The sequence below is a fragment of the Xiphias gladius genome, chromosome 1 (genome assembly GCF_016859285.1).
Source record: "Xiphias gladius isolate SHS-SW01 ecotype Sanya breed wild chromosome 1, ASM1685928v1, whole genome shotgun sequence".
NCBI lineage: Eukaryota > Metazoa > Chordata > Actinopteri > Istiophoriformes > Xiphiidae > Xiphias > Xiphias gladius.
In genome coordinates this window covers 30,209,228-30,234,960 of record NC_053400.1, presented here as the reverse complement: position 1 = coordinate 30,234,960, position 25,733 = coordinate 30,209,228, and the positions used below count along the sequence as shown (strand labels likewise).

The 25,733-nt window shown below is 40.9% G+C and overlaps 1 protein-coding gene across 2 annotated transcripts in view; it reads right to left on the bottom strand.

The window, feature by feature from the left end:
* Nucleotides 1–25,733, bottom strand: part of lrp4 (low density lipoprotein receptor-related protein 4) — a 115,704-nt gene that overhangs the window by 45,307 nt on the left and 44,664 nt on the right. For both annotated transcript variants that reach the window (XM_040135019.1, XM_040135027.1), the window contains exon 2: nucleotides 16,757–16,903. In XM_040135019.1, the coding sequence (XP_039990953.1) occupies nucleotides 16,757–16,903 (147 nt within the window). The remainder of the gene's footprint in view (nucleotides 1–16,756; nucleotides 16,904–25,733) is intronic.

Below are 25,733 nucleotides of genomic sequence, written 5' to 3'. Positions count from 1 at the left end.
TTCAGAGCAAAGGAAAAAAAAAAGGAAAAAAAAAGAAAACTTAAATACATCAAATTGGGCCCTAGGAAATTGACATTGACATGTTTCATTATTTTCTAGTATATTTTAAACCAAAAAAATATTTTTTTAATCAAGAAAACAATCAGCAGACTAATAAATGATGAAAATAAATGTCAGTTTCAGTCCTAGAGTTTAGAATACATTTAATTGACTTTGGACCCGAAGAATCAAAATCAAATTGTAAAGTTATTAAAGATTCCAAACCCTTCAAAACATGCAAAACTGCAGGTATGTTCCTATAAGTTTAAGGCTTGACAGTTCCCTCTCAGTTGACGAGATTCACTTGAAGACAAAGCTCAGCCTATATGACATAAGGTTTCAGCTCAACACGTTCCCGAACTGCTGCACTATGCTGGAACTGAACAGGAAGTAAAACTTAAACAGATCAACTGGTGCAAACATCCTGAGAGTCAGTCGTGGAGTCCTGACGCCTGCACATCATCTAGAATCTAAAAGGAGTTTGATGCACTTGGGATGCATCTCTGACTGGGCGTCAGCAGATTTATGGCCTCAACCAACAGGGGGAGAAAAATGCTGCGCCCTAACATTTCAATAAATAATTCAGCTTATCTGAGTAGGTAGACAGCATGGTTTAACAAGCACACACACACACACACACACACACACACACACACACACACACACACGCAGACATATGCAAACTGTCGCTGCACAGTCTAAATAAACACATTCAATCACAGTGCAGAAGAGTTTAGGCGAACAAATTGGAAGTATTCCAAAATGTATACAAATAAATATAATTCACTCTCACTCTCACTCTGACACACACACACACACACACACACACACACACACACACACACACACACACACACACACACACACACAGAGTAGGTGAAGCCTGCTCCTGGTAGTATCAGGTGGATCAGCAGGGAGCCTGCTGGGAAGGTTGATGAGGCCTCTGAGCGCTTTGATCTCTCTTATCACAATGATTCTGCTCAGCTCAGCGCTGCTTTCTCGTTACCACTGCATACCTCTGAGGCTGTCCCACACACACACACACACACACACACACACACACACACACACACACACACACAAATTATTACACTCTCGAGAGCCTTCCGAACCTTAATTTCATCCACTGTGTGCTGTCTGTTGCAATCCAGGAATTATTTTATGATGTACTTTACTTTTCAGTACACCTACTTTCCCTCCACCTGTGTCATTCCTACATTTCACAGGATGCATTTCCACCTTAAAAAAGAAAAAAAAAAAAAGAAGAAGAAAAGTAGGGTCTGTTCGCTTAATATGCTTAAGCTGACAACAATATTGATGATGTAGATATTTTCCAAGTCAACAAAAAAGGAAGAACGCTGACAGACACATGCCACAGCAGAAACTGCATCAAAGATGGTGTTGTATTTCACAAGCTATGGACCACAGATGCACAACACACTGCACTCTGGTCCATTTCCTGCTCCTGTGGTGCTCCAGTGTCACTGACACTGTCACCCCCGCTTGAGGTGATTAAAAGAGCAGTAGTAGCTGATACACGTGCAGCTTATTTTGCCAACTCTTCGAAAGATTTGCTTCAAACTTGCTAAAACATAACTACTTCTTTGACTTCATTCGCAACCCCGTCCGACGCTTCCCGGTGATACAAAAACACAAACACACACAACGCTCGTCTCAGTCATGCTCAAGCGCCTCTCCAAAATAGTTCCCCTGAGCGTTCGCCAGTTATCCCGCCGAGTGCTGTTGGGTTCACATGTGTTAAAACACACAAACACGCACGCCCTGACCTTCACCGACGGACTTTTTCTCATCCGAGCTACAGAATTCCTACTTGCATACCACAGGTCATTCCCAAACACACAAACACACAAACTCCCACAGACACACACTAACACACACACGTCGTTTCCCATCATCATCACAGGTCTGCACTCTCACACACACACTGTGAAGAAACCAGACGGTTAGCGTAGGAGTTGAAGTTTAACTCTTTAACTCACTGTTATTCCTGATTCCAGAAAATGATTTTGATAACTGAATATTTTTTGGAGAAAAAATGCCAAAACATGTGTTTTGGTAAATGTAGTGTTGGTCTGTGTGACACTGCTCAAAACAAACTGAGCAATAAGAAGACGTCACTTCAGGCTCTAATAATTTATGATGGGAGTTTGTCATTATTTTTGACATTTTATGGACTAAACAACTGACTGAAAACTAATCAATGGAATATTCTGTAATCAAAACCTATGTTAAACATAAAACTGCTCACTTGCACTCTCCAGTGAGTTAAATTTGTGTGTGTGTGTGTGTGTGTGTGTGTGTGTGTGTGTGTGTGTGTGTGAGAGAGTCCATTTTTAAAGGGTCAGTTCACCAAAAATTATTAAATTGCCCTTCTTTTAGTCTTGTCTTTTCTTTTACTTCTAGAGGTATGTAGCCATACAGATACTGCTTGTTTAAGGTATCCTTTAATACTGTCATACAGATGTGTGTGTTTGTGTGTGTGTGTGTGTGTGTGTGTGTGTGTGTGTGTGTGTGTGTGTGTGTGTGTGTGTGTGTGTGTAGTAGTAGTAGCAGTAGAGGTAGTAGTAGCAGTAGTAGCAGCAGTAGTAGCAGCAGTAGCAGTAGCAGTAGCAGCAGTAGCAGTAGCAGTAGAAGCAGTAGTAGTAGTATTAGCAGCAGCAGCAGCAGCAGCTGTAGTAGTAGTAGTATCAGTAGTAGTAGCAGTCTCTAAATGTCAAAAGGATAGAGATTTCCAGATCACCACTGTGAGTAGATGTGTCTGGTAGAGACAACAGAAATCCTTGGGTGAACCAGCCTGATCTAGACTGAAAGAGAAAACCTGTAAAGCTCCTTGGATGAAATATTCTCTTTAGACGTGCAGACTCCTCTGTCCTGCTTTGAGATGGGTAATGGAAATCTTCAGTTAAATAAAAGTCACAATCCAGACTTCTGAGTTCCAGACTCCTTTGATTACATGCAGCATAGGAAGCAGTACATCAACGCAAGCTTCAAAAACTTGTCAATCTCGAACACTTCCCCTCTCATTTCTTAGAAGCGAGTGTGATTGTGATCAGATGTGCTTTCCCTCCCTAGAAATATGGTGTTGTTTTGGTTTATCTTTTCATAACTGACATTTTGCCTACACAGGATAAAGCGGATGGACGGCGAGACGCACTGTGCATTGTGTGCGTTCCGCGTCTTTAGGAGGATATATGTGCGCGTCTTTAAGTGGCCTTGAGCAGCAGAGTTGATGGCCTCCTCTATACTGTGGAGCACCTGAATCAAGTAGCTCTAGAGGGACCAATATATCTGCCTAAACACTGCTTATCACAGCGGCTCAACTGATGGGAGGGTGGACAGATGAGAAAGAGAATCAGAGAGAGAGAGAGAGCAAGAGGACACTCTCTGACTGAAAAACAGATGTGGACTCCAGAAGAACATTTCATTTGTGGAATAAAGGTTTTCTCTTTCAGTCCAAAACGGGTCAGTTCACCTCCACATTACTGTTTGCTCCACTGGAAACATTTATTCACAGTGGCGATCTGAAGATCTGCGCCCTTTTTTTATTATTTTGACTCCATTCTTGACATCAAGCAGCCATTACACACAGACTAACACGCAACTATATGATTGAGTCCGATTGCCGCAGTTTGGGATAAACAGCGCCTTGATGGTACTGCCAGAGATGGAAAAACAAGCCTCACAAATACACGATGTACCTCTACTAGTCGCAGAGCCGGCATGCAGCACATTGAAACCATCTGAACATGGTAACATGACTCTGTGAAAGATATTTTAATAGTTTTTAAGGCTTTAAAATGTATTCTTCTCAGAATTTAAAAGTATCTCCCTTGTCCTGCCTGTCCAACTCAAACTAATCCCCTCTGTCCCTCTCATCCGTCTCACTCTCTCCTTCCTTACATGCTCCTCATTTTCCCTCTCATAGCCGATCCCAACAGAGGCGGCTTATCTGATTCTAGGCAGCTCTGGTTGGTAGCCAGCGCATATTTCAGTCCGTAAGAGCGGAGTGGCGCTGCCAGCAGAGTTTTTCTTGGCAGTGTGTCCAGCGGCGGCCTGTGTGATGGGCTTTCTCCGTCCTCCTCCACCTCTCCAGTAAACAGACCTCCTGCCTCGCCCTCCCTGCCTGGCCAATCTGCGTTGATAAACCCATTGAAAACTCACTGCAGAATTAAGTTCACTAGCTTTATCAGCTCAATACAAAGTGTTTATCATAGCACATCGTATTTTATAATCTCGTAGTGGAGTAAAAAGTAAATTACTCTCTGAAATGTAGAGGGGTTAAAGTTAGGTAAAGATGAAAACTCGGGTAAAGTACAAATAGATCAAAACTGTACCGAAGTGCAGTTTGTGTACTGGACGAACTGCAGCTATGCGTGAGCGTGTGTAAGGTTTCTTCAAAAGACATTTTACTGTCCCCATCAAGGCGGATTAATGCAGAAGCATTTGCTTGTTGCCATGACAAATCTCTGCTGAGTGTTTGACACACGCGAGCAACACGGCCGTCACTGACAACCCGCACGTTTTTTTTTCTGAAGTAGCCGAATGACAGGAAATACTCTAATGCGGTCTAATGATGACATTATAAGACTATTACGATTATCTGTCACTGGCCGAATGAATTTATAATTTCTCTAATGTTACCTTGCCTGTCCTTTAGACACTCACAAACAGCAGGTAATCCATCTCTTGGCATATTATACTTCAGTTAAGCTACTTGACCCTTTATTGGCCAAGGATAATTAGTTTTGCAGGTATAAAACCGGGATAAGAGGATAATAGCCAGAAAGCAAACTCCAAAAAAGACCATCAGGAAAAGGAAAGTGTTTCAAAATAGGCAGAGGCAAGAATCTGAGTACGAAAAGAGTCAAGAAAAACATATGAAATACCCCGTGCAAAAGCATCAAATTGCAAATGAACTCATAAAATCAAAGAATATTCATACTATGTTCTTTTTTACAAAAAAATTAGCTGACATCTAATGTCACTTTAGCATCCCCTATAGGTCTTTACAGTAAAAAGTTTGTCCCGAATGTGGCATTAGAGCAAAGGGTCACGGGACCGTTAAAATCAAAAACTCATTCCGACCATTAATGTGCCCAGTAGATTCCACGGCGGGCTACCCTTGACATTTCAATATCTTACGTGAAGAAATGGAATTTGTGGCTCGATTGAGTGGCTTTATTAAAGATCAGGATCAGCATTCTCGGTTGATCAGGGACATTCATATCAGATAATTTGATAATCTGAAGATCTCGTTTATAAGGTTATAAACACGCACACGCACATGAACTCGGGCACAAAAAAAAAACTGATTCAACCATAGCTGTGGTTGTCTGTCTGGATTTGTGATATTAGATGAATGCATTTGTCCAATTTAGACAGCAGCAATGTCAACATGCGCTTTCTCAGTGTGATCGATATGAACCACAAGTCAGCAAATGTCCCAGAAGTTCACAACAGTTTACAAAGCTGAAAAGCTGAAAAACCAGGGATACTTGGCTGAAATAACATCAACACAAAATCAAACCTAGGTATCTTACTTGTTGTCCTGCCAACGTGAAGTTGTTTTTTATCAAAACTTCCACCTGGCAATACGTGAAATGTCTCTATAAACCTTCCTTTTTATATATTTTCCCTTTTAAAAAGGTATCAATCATTATATTTAATCGGTCCATTAATTATTCCCCCTATAAAATGTCACAACCAACAACAAGTGCATACCACAAGTTCTCAGCGCCTGAGGTGATGTAGGCAAATTGTTTATTTTGTCTGGCTGTCAGAAAATCCAAAAGATTTACTGCAGTTGTGTAATTATAAATTGCAGTGATATGAAATGAGGAAAAAGCAAAACCAAAGCAAAAGTACTCGACACAATCATCCCCCACAGCAGTCAGTGGGTGATTAATTCTTAGAGGGAAATCAAATCTGCGGTATTCTCATTTCTGGCTGACACTTTCTTCACGTAAGTCACACATCCAGATTTGCTTCCTTCCCCTTGTTTATTTGGCGCGAACCCAAAATACTGCCAACCTGCAGCACATCTTTCCTTTTTGGCAGACGGGTCTTTCACATTTGCAATCTTTCTTTGTCTCTGATTTCATATGTCACATAATGGTAATGGAAAAGATACTGATTATTTGGTCTATAAAAATGCAAGAAAATAGTTGGGGTTTTTTTGTTTAAAAAAAAAAAAAAAAAAAATTCACAATTTCTAAGTTGAAAAATTCAAACGATTTGTTTATCAAACCAACAGTCATACCAACAGCTTTGCAATTACAGAAGACTAAGAGAAGCAGTAGGTATTTGAATTTCAAATATCTAGAACCTGTCATTCCTGTGATTTTTTCCCCGGCTTTTTTGTTTAAAAAAAAACAAACAAAAAAAACAAAAAAAACACTTAAATGATTGATTGATTATCAATACTGTAGCAGGTAATTTTTTTGTCCATTACCTGGTGGTCTTAGCTCTACATCCAGCCATAAATGAAGCAGACCACTGTCTATCCTGTGCAGATAACCTATCAGTTAAATTTCTTAGCCTCGTAGTTCAACACCAAACATAAACTCGCATATATGACTTTTTTTTTTTGGCCAAATGAGTTTTATCATAAGCTATTGTGACTCTGCTATCCTTCGCTTACCAATGGGAAAAATTTTTTTATCTGTCATTGAATATAATCCTTAAACATACAGTTTCTATAAGTCAATTTTATTCTTAAATGAAATAAAAAAATAAATAAATAAAAGAAATAAATCAACAAAAAATAATAAAAACACACCGAGCCTGTAAAACATCGGTCCCCCAATGGACAATGCTTAAAAAAAAACAAAACAAAAAAAAACTTGCTCACATTTTAACCTAATTGTTGGCCCCTTTAAAATAATAATTATAATGTTTGAAAAAAATGTTCCACAGACCACTTTAAGGACTTGAATTGATCACCTCTAACACACGGAACATATAAAACCTACTTAAACAAGCTTGTATTTACACAGAAGGTAAAACTAGGCACCAGACCAACAAGCTTTTTGTTTCTCTTCTTATTTCTGTCTCTTTGTCGGCCCTTAATCAGCCTCTAATCATCTCCTCTTCTGTGTGAACAAGTGTGCTTGCGTCGTTTACTGAGCAGGGAGTAAATATTTAGGAAGGGGGACAAGGAGAGGACATGAAGAAAGAGAAGGGGAGGATTATGCTAATGTGTCCGAACAACTACTGTCAAATCCGGAGATGGAAGGCCAGACAGAAAATACAACACGACAAGAAGAAAGGGACAGGAAGACGGAAGAACTGAGTGAAGGAAGAAATTAAACCTCACAGTGAGAAATAAATAAGAAAGTCTTTGGTAAAAAGAAAAGTGAGTCGGGTTGGTAAGTTTCCTGTGGTCAGAGGGCAGAGAGGAAGGATGCGGGGACAGAGGGAGGTATGGAGGGAGGAAAACATGAAGGGATGGAGAAAGAAATTGACACATAGAGAAGGAGGGAATGGGGTCTTAATCTTCCCCGCTCCTGCTTTTGGATCATCTGCACTCATGCGGTCACAGCTGCTCTCTGATTGGCTAAGACCGCAGAGAGCGGTGGATTAAAGGATGAAGGGGGTACTTCTTAGTTTTCGGAGGTTTATGTGTGTGTGTGTGTGTGTGTGAGTTTGTATCAATGCCCTTTTGAGAACCAGTTTGAGTTTTAGATATTTGGAGCAAGAAAAACCGTGGTCATTCCTCACCGGTTTCGTTCAGTGTGACTAGTTAAGGGTCAAGATCAGACTTAGTTTATTAAGCCACATGCATGTTTGAAGCCTTTCAAAAGCCTAACTTGGCAACGGGTATGGACTCAAAGGCCGACGTCTGGAGATCAGAGCCGTCTTCACTGAGAGTTACTTAGCTTAAAAGTTCAAATCAAAGAAGATGAGATCTGTCCAGATTCCTGTCAGAAAAATGTAACACGTCATAATTGTGAGATTCGGGGCCTGCCGCACTTTCAAAGGCCTGTAAACAATCATGAAAATAAGTCATTATGAACTAATAAAGGTTTTAATTCACCGTGGTTCGGGGCAATAGCTTTTGACTTGCAACTGAGCTAAAACTAAATTTGGTTTCACCGCATTAACACCCAGAATCTACAGTTTTGAGAAAAGGAAGATGAAGCCAGTTTAACATCTAAAACTTGACCTTGCCTTGAGGTTAACATTGAATTGTCAAAATAAACAAAGCCGTCAAAGGCAGCTGATGACAGCAGAAAGCTATTACGTCAATGGATATGAAATCCAACTGTGCAAATAGGATGAAGATTGCACAGTTGACCCTGTTCTGAATTCACCTGAATGGGACTCTCATGTCAAACAGGACTTCCAGCAAACTGTATTCAAAAGACATAAGGCGGTCGTGTTCTCCAAATCGGAAGTCAAGTGCACCCAGTTCGTAGCACTATACATGGCGTTCAATTCAAATTGTGAAAAACACCGTTGCTAGGCAACTGACAACAAAGAAACTGAATCTGCCTGGTTCCCTTTTCAGAAACGGTGAAGGATTCGGCATTTCTTGCCCTTCAAAATTATATTAAGGAACCACAAACTAGCAAAAAACAAAATGATACGAATACATTTTTGTAAAAAGTATCTTCTACTGACTTCAAGATTTTTGAAACACATCAACGGAGGTGACACTTTATGAGCTCTCAGAACAATTACAATAACAAAGTCATTAATACAAAGTCAGTGGGTTGTTCTAAAGGATTCCTCTCATAAATACGGTGAATATACCACCTGGGAGAACTACAGGTCCTGACAGGTATGCTGAAACGCATTCAGTGGAGGGTCCTCACAAGTCGGTGTAACAAACGCATGGGTGTGTGTGTGTGTGTATATACTTGAGAGTGTGTGTATTTGAGTATATAGTACACACCCATTTCCCAAACCTCACATATCTGCGTGAGCCAACAGCAGAGGAAGCTAAACCTCGTGCAGTGCTTTCAATCACGCACAACAGCGATTTTCCCTCTTCCATTTCATCTCATATCCACTCCCAACACACACACACACACACACACACACACACACACACACACACACACACACACACACACACACACACACTTCACATCTATCTCTTCTGCACCCGTCTCCTCACGCTGGCCGAAAACATTTACTCTTTGACAACCTGTGCTGCTTTCAACTCAGCAGGACTCCAACAGTGTGTCCATGAATCTTTGTATGTATGTGTGTGTGTGTGTGTGTGTGTGTGCTCACATCCTGCTTACTTAAATGTAAATGAAAGGCAGAGAGAGAAAAAACTTTGAGGATGATCTAAAACAGCGAGGGAGCAGGAGGTGGGAGGAGATAACTGGTGAAATAACAGAAGACGTATAAGTCTTCCAAGGTTAACCTGTCATGTATCTGCTGTGGTTACTGTTGTTATGAACATTCTGAATGAGTGTGGGTTAATAAATCTGATTGCCTTGAACTGGGAGGAAAGATCAAGAAAACCGAGAGCCAGATAAGATATGGAAGAAGACAGAAACATAAGTCAGACTCAATTAGACTGCTGGCTTCATCTACTTTCGGGGTATCTACAGAGTTCAGAAGGCCAAATTCATAGGAAAATGCTGTTCTGGTTGCATTGTGGACAGACCAGTTGCACATAAAGATGTCTCAACCAGCTTCTTTTTTTTAATTTAAGAACCCTAGGCACATAGGGGAAAGAGATGGGAGAATACTTGGGAATGGTTTATGGTAAAAAACAAAAACTGTTTGTGTACAATTTGCCTGATTGCTTCAACACGATCACACTTCAAGTGATTCACCACATGCTCAGAGCACAGCAAAGGGGCTAGTGTGAAAATGTTATTGTAACTGCGTGAATGACAGCGAAAACTACAAAAATAACCTCCAGGTTATAAAGAGAGGGGAAAAAAAAAAACATTTCCTTTTCCTTTTAGACTTCTTAGGACCTTTTAGTGACACTTGGAACAGAATTCAATATAAACATAACAAAACCATGTAAAAAACTAATAAAACACAATTACAGTTACAAGACTATAAATCAGCATGAAAAAAAATCATTAGGAAAATAAATGTTAAAGTATGACACAATGCTATAACTACCAGAGGTGTTTTATGTCTTTTGGGGCAAGTCCAACAGTGTTGGTAAGGACACTGCAAGTCAAGATTCAGGTCTTTCAGGCCTCAAATTGCTGACTGGTAAAATCATATTTTCCCTGTCAAAGCAAGTTTCAGAACAGTTTTCTTTTTTTTAACTCAAGTCTGACTCAAGTTCTAACCTGAAGTGTTTTTGCTGAATTCATGGTGTGGAATAATAAAAAAAAAAAAAAATCATCAATTCAGCAAAAATGCTAAATATTCAGTAGATCCAGCAGCTGAGGATTTGCTGTTTTTCCTCGCCTCATATTATAGTGAATTAAAATAGGTTTGGGTTTCAGACTGTTTGTTGGACAAAACAAGACTTGGGGACATCACCTTGTACTCTAAGAATTGTAAACAGCATTTTTCACAATTTTCTATTGTTTTATATAACCAAAAAAAAAAAAAAAAAAAAGATTGGCAGATTTACCAATAGAGGAAAAAAAGGTTTCAGGCACTATTTAAGTAATCTGCAAATCTTGATGTCTGATTTGACGTCTTAATGGGATCGTGATGAATTACATTTTGGTTCCAAAAAATATTGCCCTACCACAGAAATTTAGTGTTAACAAGTGTGTTATCTTTTACAAAGTTACTGCAGTTTTACAAAGAACACCCACACCTATTTATCCCATTAGAATAAATTGCACTTGTTTGCACTTTGCTTTGATGTAACTATGACAAATTTGGACTTTTATTTCTAGTACAAAAAAAAAACCAAAAAACAAACCAGACTGATCACAATACAGCCTTTGATAGAAGAGCTTCATTGGGGTAGAGTGTGGATAATGAAGAGGGCAGTAAGAGGTTTAGCTGAAGAAGGATTCATTCTTTTCATCACGTCCTCTGTCCTTCTCTCTGTACATTTACTTTCCACTTCAGCTTGCCTCCTCCCACTGCATATCCTTCAACAAAACAAGCCCTCCCCGCCATTTCCATAGGAGCAAGATTCACAAAGGCAGCGTGTAACCTTCCTTCTCCTTATGAGGGTTTACGGATGTTGAGCTGACTGCCAAGAACACATATATTCCTCTAATGTAGCTGTGCTTCGTGTCAGTCTCTCACAGCTCATACGTTTGGCCTGCAATCAAACATATTAAAGCGTATTCTGACCATGTGCAATGCAGAACTGAGCCCCCTGAGCTCAGACAGCTGTATCAATGCGAAAGGGGTGTTGTTCATTTTATGAAACATCTGTGAGTTATGCCTTCATTAAATTTCATCAGGGCTAATTAGTGTCCTGTCCTTGAGATGTGTGACCCTCTAACATGCTTTTCCAGCTCTTCAGCTAGCGAGGCGTGAAAACAGAAATGCTTTCGGTGATCTCAGTACTGCCATATATACTTGGATCATCTTCAGTCAGGCACTTCAACAATGTAATGTAATCAGAGATGTTTTAATTTTTTTCTAGCTATTTTGTGCCAAGCACTACTTTTTGTGCTTTTTTCTGCAATGTGGCTCGTCTTTGAAAGGTCATCTTCAGTATCCGGTAATGCCACATCTTCCTCCCTGGATTTATTCTGAGTTGAGGTCACATGTCGTGTTACGTGACAGGAAACTTACAGATTGCCAACTCCACTGCTGAATAAGTGAGGGTAAAACGAAGTGTGAGATCAAGAGACAGATTGGGGCAGCATCTCCTGTGATGTGGGTGCTTGTACCAGGCTGTCATGGTGAAGAGGAACTGTGCCTGAAGGCAAACTCTTGATTTACCATCAAGAGTCTGGTGAAGAGGAACTGGGCCTGAAGGCAAACTCTTGATTTACCAGTTGATCGTCCAACCCCTTGTTACGAACTCTGGACAGAATAAACAGAGTGAGACTGTGCACACCTGCAGCCAAAATGAGTTTCATTCGCGGGGTGTGTGGGCTTTCCATAAGCTTCATTTAGACCAACTTTAGTCCTGGATGAAAAAATGCAGCCGCTGTGCAGTGTTTTGGCATCTGACAAGCATTCAAACCCATGGATCTGTAACTAACTGGAGTCCCTGGAAGGCATTTCATTTGTAAACCGTACCTGAAGCAACACGCACCCAACACAGCCACTTGCCCTAATGCCCACTTCGAGACAAGGTGAGTTTTGGACATTCTGAGGGATCTTGGAGTAGAACCACTGCCCCTTCATTTTTGAAAGTAGCCAGTTCAAGTGATGCGGCTTTTGATGAGCCTCCTGGATGCCTCCCTGTGGACGTATTCTGGACATGTCTAACTTGGAGGAGACCACAAGGTAGACCCTGAACACACTGGGGGGGATGACATATCCTATCAGGGTTGGAAATTCCTCTGAATTTCCTAATAAGAGCTTGGGGACATGGTTAGGCAGAAACACATCTGGGCTACTTTGATTAGTTTGTGCCACCACAACCCACATCTGGATAAGCAGAAGGAAAATGGGTTGATAGAAGGGGTTTGAGTTTAGGTGGAGCTCTTTTCTTTGCCCATTCACCCAAACTTATTCTGCAATATTTATTCCAAATAATCCCAAAATAATGCACTGTTGAAATCAATCTGCTCCTTCATTGTATAACCATCAAAATGATAATGTAACACTGACAAAAATAATGCAGACTTGATGTTCACTGTAGAGGATTACATGACACAAGAAAGGTTCAAGAGTCTACTAATTGACAGGCTGGCACTGTGGGAATAATACATTCAGAAATGTAAAACTGTACAGCAACAATTCAAAAATGGGCACTGAACATTTGAGGAATTCGTGATTCGTAGTTAAGGAGCTAAACATTGCAAAACAACTGGTCCGGACCTTTTAACTTTATATGTTTTACTTAAAAGGGCAGATTTATGATCACCCAGTAAAAACCTGCCCCCCCGATCAACCCAGAGTGGTCCACCATAAACATACAGATGTTACATGTGAGGTGAAGAGGAGAAGCCACCGCTGTAAAGTCCATTTCCTCCTCACCTTCACCTGCCAGAAAGTCCTTTCGAGTAAGAGAGAGTTCCTAAACATACACTCACAACCCACACACAAACACACACACACACACACACACACACACACACACACAACAATGCAAAGAGAATCCATGCATGCTCTTCACGGTCGCTCGTCAACTCTTCTCCACTCCCTCTCTGGTCTCTGTGCAGCTATGAAACTTTATCTGGGGGAAAACAAGCACAAGCACACACACACTGACGCACACACACACACACAAACAGCAACATCTGCACTACACATTTCCACATGATTCCCTTAATTAGATCAGAAGTTTACAAGGATAGCTTCACAGACACAGTCAGCCACTCTGCCTCTGCTCCTATTCTCCTGAGTTTCAAAACTCACAGACACACACATTCCTCCAAGGGTGATTCGGGACAACTGTGCTTTCTATAGATATTGTTAAATTGGTATGAATGATAAATATGTTAAAGTTCAAACAAAGTCTGGATGCCGCAAACAACACTGCTGCAATTACAATTACAATTACAATACAAAGAGGTATTCTTCTTTGTTTATCTGTGTGTGTGTTCATTGTGAGTCTATATTCTCAGAGTCTCTCACACACCCACACACACACACACACACACACACACACACACACACACACACGTCTGCCGAATTGTGGAGACTGCTCTCTCTCCCCACTGTGCATTGAAACTGTGGGTCCATAAATTCAATTCTTCGTTGGGTTTAGAAAACGTCATTAAAAACCATAAAATCTCACTTCTTGGTTTTACGATCCGACTTGCTTAATTCAATCAGTGTAATAGGAGCTGAGTCATTTGGGCCTCGGCTCTCCTCAGTGAAACAGAAACTTACATATGCATTCACACACGCCTCTGACTATGTGATCAGTATCAGAGGGCGTTTAGCCTACACAAACAGAATTTAATTTGATACTAACATAGTTCTTTAGCTGAGGAAATCAATCGTTCAGTTTGCCAGAAACAAACAAAAAAAAAAATCTAACAGCTGGAGGACACATTTCAAGTCAAAAGAACCACATGACTGCAAATATATTTTTGGTATTTGAAGATCAGTGTTTGCCTTTCTCTGATGAATGTACCTTGGCCTGATCCTTGTAGCAACAGAGAGGATTTTCATACATGATCAATAGGTGATTAAATTATAAACTTAGCATAGAATAGTAGTTCCAACCCTTTTCTGGCCTGTGTCCCTTTTAAATCTTTTAAACTTCCATTTGCAACCCTTTATCACATGTTGCAAAAAGATAGTGAGTAGTGTGAACTTGTGCTGTAAACAGTTCAAAATTGTAAAGAGGGATTTTTCCTTCATAAATTGCTTCATTTGAAAGATTTTCAGAAGAGGTAAATGTATCCATAATTTCTCAAGAAAAAAGTAAAGACTATACAATTGTCAGAAAAAATGAATGTAATTTCATAAAACAAAAATCTGTTTTATTTCCTTTTTTAATCCATTTAATCATCTTGTGAGCCCCTCAAATCTATCTTGGGACCCCTTGGGGAGTCCCCATATGGAGGTTGGGAACTACTGATCAATAACAGGTGAAAAAGAACAAGTGAAAAATGGTCATCACAACTTCCAAGAGTACAAGGTGACGTCTTCAAAAATGGCTTGCCCAACCACAAGTCTGAACCTCAAAGATATTTAATTTACGATGATATAAAACAGATAAAAGCGTCAAATCCTAAAATTTGAGAAGCTGTAACATTTGGCATATTTTGCTTGATAAATGCCTTAACCATTAATTAAGTATGAAAACCGATGGCGATTCGTTGCTTCAGTAACAGTTGTGCTCATTCTCCAGTGTGCAAACCAGAGTTTAGATTAAAAAATTCAAGCACATGAGAAGTATCCAGACAGACATAATCAGTTTCTTCAGCTGTTCTGAACTGACAAATCTGAACCAGAGGAAGCCCCAATTTGAAATGCATACTTTGCTCAAAGACTTGTCTACTGTACAGCTAAATAGAAGAATGATGTTGATCCGGGCATTTTTGAATACAGAATGTTTGACTGAGCTGAGGCATTAGCAGGACATTACATTTGTGTGGGAATAAACACTTGGGCTTACGGCTGGAGTATTCAATGGCTGGCCACAACAGCAACATGAATCTCTATACTATGAGCACGGCGATTACGAGATTGATTGGACTGAGTCCAAAAAGGACAAGCGCCCGACTGGAGCAGGGGATCGATCAGACAGTACTAATGGATTAGGAGGGTCCGGCTAGATGCACTGATATCTGTCAGCTGCTTCCATGTATCTCTTTAAAAAAGTGACGTCCCACAGATCGATACGTGGCGATCAGACTCGCTGAACATTCAACTGACCGGAGATCAATAACACTTAGCATCCCCTCTCTCAACCCCTAACTAGCTTAATGGACAGAAGAAGACTAATGGAGAAGGAATATCAGCACACAAAAAAAACACAGACACACACACACAGAACCACACACCTCTCAAAGAGCCTTAAGAAGTGTCAAAAGGGCAGTTTCTGCTCATCTGCTCTATGAGCAAGCAGAAAAAGGAAAAAAAAAAAAAAGAAGACCCTCACACCGACATTTCACATCGATACACATAAGTGTGAAAGAGGGGCGGTGAAGATCTCCTCCACTTGACAAACTGACATGCTCTGCAGGAAAATACTCCTGTCTGGCTCTGCTGCCAAGACTTCCCCTCCAGCCAAATGCTGTCTGGTGCCAAAAGTCACTCAAGCATTTTTCTGCACGGGGCATACACCACGCAGAGCGCCTCGCTCCGTTTCTGCATCAGAAATACTACCTCGCCTGGACCGGTGACCCATTCACTGTTTCACTGGGTGATGATGGGATCCATATGGGCCCAATTATATTTTTCTTCCTATTATGCTGGACTATTTATGCAGGAAAACTCTGCCTGAGCACACTTGTACCTTTGTAGCAAAAGTCAGAAGTCATGCAGTTACGCAAATTTGCACCAAAGAGCTGCCAAGTAAAGACAAAGTCCTCGTTGAGTTTTCACAGTTCAGTATCGGATTTCAGAGATCAGATTTCTGATCAGTTTTATCTCATCTTTGATCATTGAGACTGTTTTATTTAGACAAAAATCTTGTGCAGCTTCTTGTGTTTATACATCATTTAAAATTCGAGAGGTGTGGCTACTTCTTCCTAATGAAAAAAAGTTTTGTAGAAAAACACGTTTTTATTTCTGAAGGTAAATTATCAAAAAAAAAAAAATGTAACTTTGAGTAGCCCTTAATTAAAGGCTGGCAGACTTTTGTCTTAAAATCCGTTAGAGATGCAGAACTCTCTGTCACCAATTCAGCTTGATCACACAGACCACCTTTCAATCCACCAGCGAGACACATGACTCAAGAAATCACATCAAATCTAATAAACGGGCATGCATGAGTACTTTGGTCTCAGTGCCAACTTGATATATACAACTGCAGTTGGTCAGTAGAGTGAATTCATAATAGAGCTTTTTAGTTTTTGAAATACTAAAGGGGGATCTAAAATCTAACTCTCAAGTGTCTTTGTTCGATTGAATGTGTTTTTTACATGGTGAATCAGTAATAGAGAGAGGAGGAAAGACAGAGGAGAACATCAAAAACAGAATAAGAGGACTCTGAACTCACTGCATCCGTCCTCATCGCTGTGGTCGCCGCAGTCATTGTCTCCGTCACACTGCCACTGGGCCGGGATGCAGGTACACTCCCCGAACGCGCTGACCGCACACGTGAAGTGATTCCTCCCACACGAACACTCAGCGCTGCCCCGGACACCTGCACAAAGAGAGGAAGAGATTGTTGGAGGGTAATCAGACGTGCTCAGGTTAACCGACTTGTTACTGAGAATCAGATAAGCAAACACTGATTCTGCCAGTTACACATGTAACTGACTCATCTTCCCATCATTTACTCATCACTGATTTAAGTAGAAAGTATTAAATGCGCAGCTGGACTCATCTCAGTTTAAAAACCACAACCTGCATCTGAACTGTGACTCAGAAAACACAACATTCAACAGAGGAGGAGTGGGCTGGCTGCTGACAAGGAGGACGTTTACTGAAACACATGACAGGACTGTGGTTGTCTTTTCGCATAAATCCAGCTGACTATTAAAACGCTGACTCTTACCCATTTGACTTATTGCTTTGTTTTTTTTATTATGATGCATTCACCCAGCTTAGCTACTCCCTTCTTACCCCTCTGTTTGTGTGAGAAAAGTTTCAGGGAAACGCAGCCGATCTATTTAGTGTACTTTAATAACGTGACTCTCCATTTGATTTATGCTGCAACTGTAAACTCCACCTGGGTAGGACTCCACGGCGATTAAAACTAACCTGGTTTCAGTTTCTCTGAATTGCTGCCCAAGTCTCAAATTTTCTCGAGTGATTTAAAGATGGTGTTGCGCCTGTGAATGGTTGTTCCCCAGCTGGAGAAACAACGGGAGCATTTCAGGGCCTTTGCACAAGGTACGAACTTCATCTGTCAAATAAAATAGCAGCAAGTGCAGATGAAATCAGCTCCACCACGAGGCTGTTGTAAACGTACTGACTCAACAACTCTTAAATCAGAACACAGCAGGGCACTGAAGGCATTTCCTCAACAGCGAGATGATTTTGATGTCCTTCAAATACTGGCTTCAACGGTCACACGTTTCTCCCTACATTACCTTGATGGAAGTTAAAGTAAAAAAAAAAAAGCTGACGGGCTACATCTTTTTGGCCAAGTCCAAGCCAAATCTCAAATCATGTCAAAGCAGGTGCCAAATCAAGTCCCAAGTTCTCAAGGGCAACTTCAAGTCCACTGCAAGTCAAGTCTCTCAGTGACTAAGAAAATGACGGAGCATTTGAACTTTTTTTTTTTTTTTCAAAGCTGTGTAATAGTGTTTGTACATAGCTGGGACCGTGTCCTTTCAACATACGGGCCGTACTTAAAATATTCAAGCTGTGTGGCTATGCGAGGCCCGCCTGATGTTGTTTTTTTTTTTTTTTTTAAATTATAATCGTGGGATTTCGCTAGAAACTTGAATAGATTTTACGACTTAAATCTGGCGTCAGTCCAAGCCTTCAGCTCTACAGCAGAGCAGTGACAAACTAACACCCTCTGCCAAATGTATAAAGCCTAATTAGCCTAAGACTAAAATATTGCAGTGGTAACGAAATGACAGTTCAGCCTGTATATCAGGCTGCTTTACTCAGCTCACGCTCAAGTGCTGCTTTTTTGTTTTAGGAGGCTCAAACTGTTACCAGCATTTCTCTGAGCATTGTTCTGTGAAGTCTCTTCTGCAGTGCGGCTTCTCTGTCACTGCTCCAGCGAGCTGTGTACTGTAAACTAGAGCCTAAAACACTCCATACAGCCACACACTATGTCACCATGTAGAAATGAGACCTCACAAACCATCTGGCCCGTGGCCATACTGCTGCGTGTGTGTATGTGATTAATATGGTTTCCTCGGGACAACTTGTACCATTCAAATAGAGCGATTCACATGCCTTATCTTTATTTCAATGGATTTCTTTAAATTATTCTCTCCTGTCATAGCATATTTATGTGTGTTGTACGAGTAACAGAGAGAGACGGTACTATGAACATGTGTGTAGCGCTGTATAGCCTCAGGTAGTTTGAGCTCCTCGGAGTGAGGAGGTTTTATAAATCTGTGCATGTCCGCATGTGTGAACACGTACCGTGATGTTTCTAGCTGATATGCTTTGTGATATGTAGGACAACTTCTTTTAAAAAGCAGCAAAGAAAAGTAGTTCATTTAGAGGAGATTACCCCGAAGGTCGTGCCTCGTCCTCAAAAAACCGCTGATACGATAGTGCTGTTTGACTGTACTGACACTCGTCAGCATGATGATTAAGGAAGTGATTAATGAGATTTTTGAGCTAAAAACTGATCATTTAGTCAAAATACCTGTCTGTCAGAAAACAACTCAGGTGTCACTCAAAATACGGATGTGTCATTCAAGCAAAATAAAGTACAATATTTATATTCTTCTCCAAGGTGTAACATTAACAGGCATTTGTCAGTTTACTTTTTTTCGCTTGTAAGGAAACTGTTGAGATATGGCCTATTCTTATCTGCTTGACATGGATTGTTTATTACTCCCCTGATTTATAAGTTTTAAGGATAAAAATATGTAGACAGTATTATCAAAATACAACAGTTTTAAAAAATTAGACTCCCCCCTCACTAGACTCTCACACTGTTAGGTAAATGGCAATCCATCCTTGACTCCCTCGGTCAGCGGTTTCCAACATTTTTGGCATGTGAGACCTTAAATCAAAGCATCTATTTCTGACCCCTTGTCAGAAGTTACATACAAAATGTCCATGTGTTGTGAACAGTTAGCCAAAGAAAATTTTTTTACGTCTCTTCTTCGAGGCCCCAGGAAGTAAATTATCCAGTAAATCACAAGAAGACGAGTCTGAAAAAACAAAACAATTTTTTTCCTGCTATCCTGTCTTGTTACAGCCATGGAAGGAGGAATTTGCTGCCTTGAGCAAAGACTCACAAGAAGCACAGGTACTTCTGTTAACAGTAGAAAAAGCACATTATGAATCATGACACATTTTCAATCTCTCGATACTGCAACTCAGCCTTATTTCAATTAAGGAGAAATAACATCACATTAAGAAGAAATGCATATTGATTCTTTTCTGTTGCCCCATACATTGATTACTGGCCCTTTAGTATGGCCCGTTTTGGTTTCACTGTGTGCATATGTACATAGACAAACACGGTATCCCAAAATACATAGACAAACACTCAAACACACACAGCATCCATACGTTCACTCTGCTCCGATTTCCCACCACATCGGAGAAAAACACGGAGTCACCACACCTTCAGACGCATCACAGCAAATCACATTCAGGAGAGGAAATAAATAAAGGTTTCCCATTTTGCTCTCACTTTGAAGCCTATTAATGACCATCTGTGTGTGTGTGTGTGTGTGTGCGCGCGCGTGTGTGTGTGTGTCTATTTGTTGAAACTGGCCTGCCGCAACAAACCAAGAGTTTCTTGGAACGTGCATTTCTGCATGGATATGTATGTATATGTGTGTGTGTGTGTGTGTGTGTGTGTGTGTGTGTGTGTGTGTGTGTGTGTGTGTGTGTGTGTGTGTGTGTGTGTGTGTGTGTGTGTGTGTGTGTGTGTGTGTGGTTCCTGGCCTCCTCACAAAGGCGTCAGTCAACCCAGGAGGGCCTGGCAGAGAGAGCTCAGTAACCTTCAGATCCCTCCCACAGCACTAAATTAATGGCCTCTTTCTTTTCATTTCCCTCTCTCCTTCTCTTTCTCCTCATTCTTGTCTTTCCACCATCCCCTCTTCACACTTCCCCTTCAGCTGCCTCCCTTCTTTTCTCCTCTTCCCCACTTTTTTCCTCTCCCTCTCCCCTCGTCTCCAGAACTCACCACTGACGGGAGGGAAACAGGGATGGCGTCATCCAAGCCTTCCTGTCTTTAAAGTTGTCTTTCTAATTTTCTTGCACAGTATGTAGTTCCCGTGGTCCTCGGACCCCAGGGGCATGCCGTTTACAATCAGAGACACAGACAGGACAATCACAGACAGACAGGTACAGACTGAAAATCCCCAACTGAGACTAATTCCTGATATTCCATAGAACGACATTGATATCTTATACTACAGTGTTGTGACCTATGCTGGATTTGTAAGATTAAGCATATTATGCATGTGTGTGGGTTTGCACGGAGCTAAATTAAAGTCTGTGAGCTGGAGCAGAAGTCGTGTCAACATGAAGCCACATCACAGGCCTTGCATTTGTCAAACATCCTGGAGCCATTTGCTCCAACCAGAGCCAAAGAAGCTTAAAGAGTTTAGCAGGAAACCATAATACACACTGTATGTACCAGGACTGAGAATAGATTTCGGCGATATGACAAGAGATTTGTCAGTGGGTATATGTTATGGTGTACTGATTCTGGTTTTGTCCATCCCTTTAATATTTCTGTTTGATTTAGACCACTTTGGGTAATGTTGCAAATCAGTAAGCAGGACTATTATTTGGTCTATCAAACACATTCCCATTCCTATTTTCCAGAAAATGCACTATTTCTCAAAAATATTTTGCTAATGCAATATGACAATACACTGACATGACAGAGGAACTTTTCCATTTTGCCCACACCTAGCTGGGATTCGCAAGATAACTAAACTAGAGCCAGACCGATAATTCGACGAGCTAGCTTGTTGTAGATACATCGCAACGATCTTGGCCGATATGTAACAAGAAATCACAGTGCGAAAATGCCAAACTGGGCTAGAAGTAATTTCGAAGCAGCATCACATTTACATAGTTTGTCCAAAAGGGAGCACTGACAAGGCTGTGTCAAGGCTGGTCAAACTGGACAAAAAGCGGAGCTTTTAGAAAGCAAAACACTTCAAATATCTACAAGAAAAAAAATGGGGGGAAGGAGGAAGCGCCTGCTCTTCAGTAATGGAACAGAAATTATTTTTATACTGCCACTGCTGTTTCACAGAAAGTTATTTGCGTCACCACTGACAGGTACACACAGAACTGGCACAAGTATATCAGCCACAAATTAACAGTGTCTCCTGCTACAAATGCCCTGAAAAATACAGGGAACTTTCATAACTGTCAAATCAGAAAAAGAAAATTTGTCAAATACGCATTATGTGAATTGATGTGAATACTTTCCCACATGGGTGGGCACGGACTTGCTAACTCTTTCACTCTGTTCTGGAACAGAAAGTACTGTTTTTTTATGAGCTAGCACTAAGCGCCAAACAAAAAACAAAAAAATCAATGCAAAAATCAGTTCACAATCTTGTAACCCTGCTACCAAAAATAACATCAACTTCAAAACTTGGATCAAGAAGGCAAGAAGATGCTGATGTTAACTGATGATACTGACATCGACGAGTGCAAGATCAATACACAGACTATTAGTTTAAGAAACTATTATGAATGTGTGTCAAAATCAGCAGCCAGGCGAGTATCTCCTTTATACTGAGAGCATGAACCTACTGAAGAAGCAAAGACAGAATCATCACTCACTAGATTGTTATGTAAGGCTGCAGACAAACACACAAACACACCATGCACTAGCAGCCAGCCATGGCAGCCCGGTGCTTTCAAGAGCGCCAGCATGACAAGCCTCTGATGCTTTACACAGATAGCAGATCACATGCTGAGCTGTTTTGTTGAGACAATGGATCTCTTTGAGCTGTAAGTTCAAGTTTAACAACAATACATGATCAGGCTATTAAAGGAAGTTTAGGTGGAGCAGGTACAGTAGAGTCTCCTGAGCTGTTAAAAGAAATCTTGCTCATAATCATTTAACTGCCTGAAAAGCTGAGCTTGGAAAAGAAAACTGAACACAAGCGCTACGGGGACAAAGTGCGGTCGAAGAGAACAGTATAAACTTTTCTGAACTTTTTTGATATTATCAAGTTTTCGACTTTCCCAACAAAAGCATCCCAGCGAAGAGAATATGTAAATTTATTCATGGTTAGCATTATTACGGTGCCATAGCAACAGTCTGTGGCATAAGCTGACACAGGTTCATGGTAATCGAGGATAGATGTTGGTCTACATCTACTTGTGGGCATGTTTAAACCCGATTTTTGACACTTTTTGACACGGTGAACTGGTCAGGCAAAGAACTGCAGGCGCTTACAGCAATTCAGGCAAACACAGAAAATTCAATATACGTAACTGAAGTAAACACTGCCTTTTTTCCCTGTGACGACAATAAAATTGTTCAACATAACAATAAATGTTGCTAAAGCTTTCATCTTGACGGTTGCTTGCTTTCTCCATGTGCCTTGTCAGTAGGTGCCAGAACCCCAGCTTGGCATAAAACCTAGAACAGCAAATCATCTCATTTGCTATTGAACAGTGAAAATACAATTCCTGGTTCGTTTGTAGATTTGATATCTTGAAACTTTATCCCTTGATTTTTGTACAAAAATCCATAAATGACAAAACCTCAAACCCAGAAACAAGCCAGCTGATCAACAGAGTTCAAAGCAACTGAGAAAGGAGGAAAGCTGCCGTTTCTATCCTATATTAGGTGATGTAGGCTGAAGGGTTGAACCAGCTCTTCAGGCCAACATTGACACAGAGAGACTGCTAAACTCTCACCTCACATGCTGCTGTCAGAGGCCCCTGTATGAGCTGTGAGTCAGACAAGAACCTCCAGCAGAGAAAAAGAAAACAAAGACCACCAAAGATCCTTCACTGCCGGTTACTACAGCCTGAAACTGTCCAAACAGGCCTGGTGTGGAACAAGACAGGTGGTCCCCCCCCAAAGGTAAACACAGATGATCCCGCAAACCCACCCTGACACCACGCCTAAACCTGACCCACCTACAGTAGAAACCAGCCGCCAAAAGCCTGTGCTCACCAACCAAACCGAGCCGGAAGTTGTCCACGTCGTAGGAGTCTCAGATCTAACCAGGTGGCATTCAAACTCTATTTCACCAATTCACAATTTGCTGTTGTTAAATAGTTAAATGATGAGTGTGAGGAGCTGAGCAGCGGGGCCAAAACACACAATGGTAACCAAGCCCGGAGAGCGGGTGGCCACACGCTTTGAACGATGTCAAAAGGCTGCCAGTTAATTAGGCGTGGACCTCCCCGGAGACTACCTGGAGGGTCGGAGCTACGACTCTCTTTCAGTGTATGAGTGTACTGCTATAAAAAGTGATAAGCGGGAAATTGGGGGGTAAAATGAACAATCCGACAATGTGAAGGGTAGGACAGGACCATCGAGGGAATGAGCCCGTCCTTTTGTCTGCCCTCCGTCTTCCTGCCACTCTTCCGCTGCTGGTGTCGAGCTGTAAAAGTGTCACTGCGGAGACACAGCTGCGTCTCAGCATGTCAGCAACTGCTCAACTCGAACCTTCACAAACCGGCTGCACTGCACAGCACGTCGTTGCGGGGTGCTGCACAATGAGAATGGACACAACTTGATTCCCGCCCCGCTGTCAGACAACAGTGCTCATCCTGCCACTTCTCGCCATGTGAGACTGTTGACAGAATAAGAAGCCTGACTGATCACGTATACGGGATGGCTGTTCACCTGTACTAAAGGTCACGCACCATTCATACCGAACACAGAAAACTGCAAAAGTGGTTTGACTTTCTTGATAGTAAGGTCATACTGAGTGGTGAAAATAATGTCACAAATGTAAGACAAACAAGATCACAAGAGGACCTGCCCCTTTGCGCCATCTGTTTTTAGGTAAAAACATTTTAAAGAAAGCCGACAGATATACTCAGCAATAAACAGTGGATTCAACTATTTGGTCATTTATAAGAGATTCTCTGTTTTCCACCTTTTTCGGACATCTTCCAAACGGACTTTTAGGCTTACTATCTTGTAACATGACAATCGAATATGTTGGACATTTCACAGATAACTCTGTCCAGTTCGTTTCTGCAATAATAATGTCTGAAATCATTTCCCCCTCTATGGAATTAAAACACAAAACCCTTGCAGTTAAACTGGGCTTATTAAACACTGTAGGGCTGCTTAATTCTAACAAATACAATGTAGAGGGACAAATAAAAACTCAGATTAGCAACATTAAGCCTATAAACAAAACAAGATGCAGCACTCTGTTAAAGACTAATTCTCTAACAGAATAGTCAGTCAAGAAGTTGCACTTTATATCGATTTCTGTCTTTTTATATCCTACATCTGCACAAAATAAAGTTTGAAAGTAGTTATATTGAGATGGACAATTTTCTCAAAGTGCTTCAGCTGCCACAGACTTAAAAAAAATCCTTTAAACTACTCTACTTTCTGTGAAACTCAGATGAATTTAATAGACGAGTCAAATCATAGCTTTGAATTGGATTGACCCAGTCATGGCACAATATGCAAGATACGTAGGTAAATAGAGTCCAGTAATATTAAAGAGAAATCACCAAAAACTTGGATGTGTGAGACTGAATACTAAAAAGCTTTTTTTATACATGAAAAAGCAAGTAATCTTTGGATTTTCAGTGTTATTTTCAAGGAAAAACAAATCTGTCTAATATTAACGTAACCTCACACAGCAAATCGTGTCACTTCCACTTTCGATCTAGTCTATAACATTCAAATTGGGTTGACACTGCAATGTGAGACACGTGAGTGGGAGTACAGAAGACAGGGCGTGATGCCACTGCTAGCAACTCGGACTCTAATATTTGCACACCTTACAGGGGCTGATCATTCAAACTGCTCACTGTCACTTAAAAAGCCGCATTTTTACCTATCCTTTGAAAATGAGTCAATCTGCATCAGAAGAGAAAGCTAATATCCGCTGCTAGAATGTATGTGTTTCTTCTCAAACTTAATTCCCACCAAACCTTTGGGAGAAAAACCTGTTTGAGTTTCATGAAGCATGGTAAATTGTTATAAGCAACTGAATTGTGTTTCTTCCTTTTCCAGAACAGTAGTAGAAGGTTAGGATCTGAACGCACCCTGATGCTTTAGCCAAAAATAGCCTATTTATACATCAAGCAGACAAGTTTTTCTGTCCACCTGATGAACAGGTCATGTACATCCTATATTCACTCTCCTTTTAGGCTCTTTAGCTGCTAAATGCTCCAGTTTCTTCACCACTATACAC